Raw genomic sequence first — 6,000 nt, 5'->3', positions numbered from 1 at the left:
AGTCGAGCACTTTACGGTAGAATAGTTTAACGAGGACCAATATCGCACACCCTCGATCCCTACGCAGACGAATCCAAGTGGTCACCCACCCGTACACTGACCGCAACCAGTGATGCTTGACTTCGGTGATCTGCTGGGAACCGTGTCTTAAAGATCAGTCCACTGTGGGACGAGTCATCCCTGCAATTAAACTAGTTCTATGAACAAGCAAGCAGCTAAGTGTTGTTAACCATTGATCTACCTTTTCGAAATCACAAATCTTAGTGTTTGAGTTACTACGATCTAACTTCATACTCTGTAGTTACTTCAACAGCAATTAAGCATTCATCTGTTATTCGATTGTAAGCATTCGATCTCAGAACGCAGGTACTTCGTGACATGAACCTACGACCTTTTGTGACACATTCCTGGATATTATTCTCTTCGGCAGCCCTGACTGTACCACAAACCTCACCCGTTATTCATTGATGTATAAATTTATGCTCTTGAATGAAGTTACGCAGTGGACTGATTGTGAAAACTCGGTCCCAGTATAACACTGAAGTCAAGCATCACTGGCTGTGGTCAGAAAGCGGGTGGATAACCACTTTAATTAGCCTGAGTAGGACCAAGGGTGCGCGGTATCTGTCCTCGTTCTACCGTAAAGTGCTCGACTTCGCACGTGGATCGTGTGGCTACCAAAGCAGGGGAGCCATCCCCTCTGCAGAGGATCAAAATTGCGATGGCATGTCTTCGGATCATCCTCAGGGATGCTCCTCAGACCGTCTCCAATTGTGCAACTCTAGTGTGACGTAAATAAAGTACCTACCTCTTGAATGAACTATAATCCTTAATTAAACGCATGTTAGTTCAAACTGTAGAAATAACTGTGATGAAGGATACATCAAGAATTCAGGAAGGGATGGTACCCACTAGCTCTACACTTCCGAACGTTTGTCGGAAGGACAAAACTCCATGGTCCTAAATGAACTTTTTTGCCACACACACTTACGCAAACTTTGTGTTTATTACAAAGACAGTTTGCCAGGTTGAAGAACAGATTGCACAAGTTAAAGAAGCATGTCACAAAGATACATCCAGAATTACGTCGGGATTCAAACCTGCTACCTACACATTGCAGAGAGTTAGGCGAATCGGTGAGACCCCTCGGCCAGGAAGGCACCAATTGATCTACTGCTTTATTGAAATAACATACATTTGTAGGCTTGTGTGCTCAATTTGGGCTTATAAACCTTTGTCAAATAGAAGAACAGATAACATAATACAGAGAAGGACAGCATAAAGATACTTCTAGTGTAGCGGCAGAATTCGAACCCGCAACCTTCCCGCTTTGCAGAGCGTTTGACGGGGGGATATCACTCGGCCAAGGAGGCCCCTGATCTACAGCTAGCTTTAACATTTTTCTTACAGTTGGCAGTAGTATTTGCGCTCGTATATATAGAGGCGACTTGGGTGTTCGCTCTGCGTACTGTTGTTTTAGCTTGTGTGGTTAATATTTGTTTGAACGCTCAAGTCTCGCAGGTGATAGCTGAGGGATGAGTTTAATATGTGCAACTGTTTATCATCCATTTCCTCAAACTTTAGATGTTAAGAAACGCACGGCTGCAGACAAGAGAAAAGTTTATGCTACTTCGTCACCAAATAACTTCTTTAATCGTTACTTCCCCGGAAAAGAAAAGTGCTTTTGTCCAGTCTTTCCTAATTTAAAATCAATTGAAAGGTAAGGACATTTTTCTTTGAAACACATTGATATTGAATTATAGATATTTGCTTGATATCGTGATAAATTTAATATTCCCGAACTTCAGAAACTAATTTGTTAAGAATTTAAAATCTTTCGAATGTTTGCTTAAAAGCATCCAAATGTAAAATATGATCTCTTTGTGTGTAAAATTATGCGTTTAAATCAAATTTCGTTTGTCATCGATGATACCAGATACAAAACCGATGATTTGTATCAACGAGCCATGCTTTTCCTTTGTAAACGTTTAGAATGCAACACCTCTTTAGTTATCTTTTTTGAATCTCTATAAAATTTTTATTCAAAATGGTAAAAAGAAAAAAATCATGGCGATATTTTGGGAATTAAATTTTCGAAACCGACATTTCTGTTTTAGATACCTCTTGGAATTTCTCCTAATTTAGAAACTTTAGGTTTCTAACTTTTGTCCTCAAATTACGTATTTTACCTGTATTTACAACTCTTGAATAATCTCAACTCAAACATTGACCTCTCTGAAATATCTTAAAATTATTAAAACAGATGTATAATTAATACAGACGTATTGCTTTGTTCAACCAGCACACTTTCAAATCGGCTAAAATTATTCGTGGATCTAAATTCTCCACACCTAGTTTATAGTAGTTTCGCACATGTACTGATTATCCAAAAGGTTTAGTCGTTCGTAATTTTCAGTTAATTATGAAAAATCTTTTGTACATGGTACACCTGGTGATTTCGCTAGTTTTTTTATGCGAAAGAGCAAATTAGTATTTTTCCTGTGACAATTTATTTGGAAACTGCTTTCCACATCTGTTTTTTTTTTTTTTTTTAATTATATTTGAAAAAGAATTTGAACGTGTGAAATAAGCTGATTACATCAAAATTTAAAAGCAGAGGTAAAGTGAAAATATGCAAAAATATTATCCTGAAGTTCGGAAAGGAAGTTTAGACAAAACGTGATTATGTATTGCTCCTAATCGGCAGAGGTGAACGCCGCATTAAAAATGTTCCAGCTTTTTTGTGTCTAATAGTCTTAAGTTTAATTTTCGTTTTCATGTAAATAGTTGAAAACAAACTTGTATTTTAAATAGTATCTCAATCAATCAGTTAACTTATGTTATGTCCAGCTTTGTCTATCAGTTTTAAACTTGTTAATTAAATTAACTCTAGAATTTCATAAATTCGTTATTTTATTGACATTTAATATGAATAAAGCAAAAATAATGTGAATCAGTAAAATAAGCTATCTGAAATGTACTACTTGTTCGATTCTTTATTATTTTATGAATACTGAACTTTAGTACTTTCCCCTGATCCCAGAGGTACGAAAATTTTGTAACCTAACACTAAGTATAACTAATACCGTATGTTTAATTTCTGTATATTCTGACAACTTGAATTTCGTTCCTATTGTTAGTTATAAACAAATCCCACACTATATTTATCGGTATTTATTCAAATCCTCAATATGCAAGGTATTTAAATTTTAAAATATTTGTTTCTCCCTGTTTCATGATTTTATGGACAAGTTTTTGTTTTGGCTAAAACTCTTTCGCCAAGAAAAGGGTTTAGTATGTTAAATTCAAAGTAATGCTTTAATATTTTGAAACTTGCAAAATTAACACTTTTTTGCGAAATTTTCTTGTTAAAATTACTCTAAATTTTAATTATTGCTAATTTTTAGCCCAAATGGAGAGACTCAAAAATTTTTAGTCTCCATTTTAAACTTTGAAGAAAAGTAAGTTTGCACGCGATTTTCATTAGCATAAAAGGCGTTACATTGATACGGAAAAAAAGAGTTGTTACAAATTGTTACAAACTAAAGTTTAAAACAATTTCCCCGTAATTTCATGCGACAAATTAGTTTTAAAGTAAGATTTGACTGAATGAAACTGCAGAAGTTAAAAGCTTTTATTTCAGAAATTTCAAATTTATCTTAACATTCAGCTATAGTATTCCAAAAATGGACTGTAAAATTCTTGTTGGCTAGTTTTTTTAAATCTTTCGAGAGATACTGCTGCCATAAGTGATTACAGTTGAAACTTAGAATGTTTTAATGTTGTTTCAGTTTAAAAATTAAATCACTCAGAGCTTAATATAGTACCTTATTAACAATGTTAAATTTTGTTAATTTTAAATGTAAATTTTTACCAAATTGAGTGCAAAAAAATATTAAAGTTTATAAAAGTTAGAACATTTGATAATGTTTCTATCAATTATTACTTGCTTGGTCGATAACTTTTATTCGGTTAATTTTCTGCAACTTGTAAATTTTCGCTCCTGATGGGTTGTAGTGCTGTCATCTGGTGGTCAAAATATGAACTTCTCATTTTTTTTCAATGTTGAAATTCTCAGCATCCAATTTTAGAAAAATATTTTCAGAGTTTTATTCCCAAATTTGGAGATCGAAGCTACACAATTTTATGCTATAACCTTTCGTTGCGAATACTTGATTGGATAATTCCTCTTATTTTAGCAGTGACTAGCATATATGGCTTGAATAATTTAAAGCTTATGTAATCTGTAGTGTTCAAATTGACACTTTTACTATGTATTTGTAAAAACAAAGGTTATGTATGTATTTTATGGTATACGGAGTAGCAGAAATTTTTAATTTAAAAAATTTCGAATTATGTCAAACGTCTTGTTTTGAGCTTAATTCAAAATGCTTCACTCTAACTGCGAAATTATGAACTTTCAAGTATCTTCCGAAGATTAATTTTATGAATACTTTAAGGCATAGATCGGAACAAATTACCATAAAACAAAACTTTTCAATACAACTGATTGATCAATATTTTCAGAGATGAAAAAAACTTTAGGTAATTTTTAAATTAGACTTCTATTATGTCGGGCGTTTGTGTACTAACTTGTCTCTTCAGTAATTCAACGAATAAAATTTTATGGTGCTGCCATCTCTTAGTAATTTAAGAAGTATATTTTTCTGTTTCTGAAATTCCGAAAAATTTTCCCATTTAAATTTAAAATTTAACAATCCAGGTTCTTTATGGCTTGCGTTACGATTGTGCAAAGCTTTCTCCGTAAAATTCCAAAACACAATGAAAACGTTTCAAATTTCAAAGCTTACAAACGGTGAGCAATTTTAAAATAAAAAAAATTTCAGCTTGATTTCGTTTTCAAGACTTAAAGCTATTATAATTCAAAGCACGGCGTTTTTAAAGAATAACCAAATACGGGTTTCTAAACGTACATTAAAGAATCTGATCACAGTGCTATTTGGGATTATCTTAACAGTTGTCCATAAGGCACGCTGTAAATGATTTTAAAATTGAATTTTCAATTCATTAGATTGTCAGGATGAACCCAGTTTGTAAAGCTTCTGCCAAATGAAAATGAAAGATCTCTATTAAGAAAGTACGAGTTTGTCCGTGGAATTATTCGCCACTTAAATGCTAATTATATATGAACTCTTAGATTTGACGAAATTTTAACTCTCATTTACAGTAAGAACCTATGAAGCCCATAAATTTCAAATTTGAATTTGAACCCAAAATACCATCTTTATTAACCATAGAATATACAAATTAAACAAAATTTAAGAGAAGTGCAAATGAAACGTTAGTGCTGCCATCTATTAACATCTAATGTAAACTCTGAAGTTAAAGGAACGCTTTCTTTTTTTTCTTGAATGTAGTCAATGTAGTCATTTGTTGCCTTTTTAAAAGTTACAACTTATCTGTTAAGCTTTGAGCATATGTATAGTTTGACGTGCATTACTCTCAAATATACTTCCTACCTTTGAATTCTCTGAAGGTGAAACAAATTAAAATTTGGGTAAATGTATTCCAGGCAGGGACCACGGAACCGGGAGGGGGGCAGAGAGGGCTTTAAACCATTCACCTTTATGGATTATGAAACACAGTTATAAGATTAAATTTTTTCCCTCAATATTTGTGCAATGAAGCTTACAATTAAAAAAACTTTTATTTTGCATAAATTTTAAAAAAAATTATTTTTATCGAGCTTTAACATTTCCTTGGTGAAAACTGCTAGCTAATCATCCTTACCCCCCCCCCCCCGTAGAGAAAATATCGATATTACTGGGACCAATGGGAAGATTCTTGGTTTTAAATGTCAGTGAACAGAATATTAAATAAAAATGAAACAGACTTCAAAATATACCGTGATAACCAAGCCTTGTACTTTTGCTAAAACATTTTATTTAAAATGCAGTTTATAAAAAATCTTGAAACTGATTTGAGAAATTAGATGCAGCATCTTGTCAGCAAATATAATTAAAATCAAACTAATACAAA

The 6,000-nt window shown here is 33.0% G+C and overlaps 1 protein-coding gene across 2 annotated transcripts in view; it reads left to right on the top strand.

Annotated features, from left to right (window-relative positions):
- The first annotated feature begins 1,442 nt into the window (after window positions 1–1,442).
- LOC107437641 (uncharacterized) overlaps window positions 1,443–6,000 on the top strand; it is a 49,804-nt gene continuing 45,246 nt past the window's right edge. For both annotated transcript variants that reach the window (XM_043040073.3, XM_043040072.3), the window contains exon 1: window positions 1,443–1,720. In XM_043040073.3, coding sequence (XP_042896007.2) covers window positions 1,536–1,720 — 185 coding nt within the window. In that variant the 5' untranslated portion in view covers window positions 1,443–1,535. The remainder of the gene's footprint in view (window positions 1,721–6,000) is intronic.

This window comes from Parasteatoda tepidariorum, chromosome 11 (assembly GCF_982258835.1).
Source record: "Parasteatoda tepidariorum strain Cologne lab strain chromosome 11, Ptep-v5.0, whole genome shotgun sequence".
Taxonomy (NCBI): domain Eukaryota; kingdom Metazoa; phylum Arthropoda; class Arachnida; order Araneae; family Theridiidae; genus Parasteatoda; species Parasteatoda tepidariorum.
The sequence above is the reverse complement of the archived record's forward strand: the minus strand, read 5'-3'. Positions and strand labels throughout refer to the sequence as shown.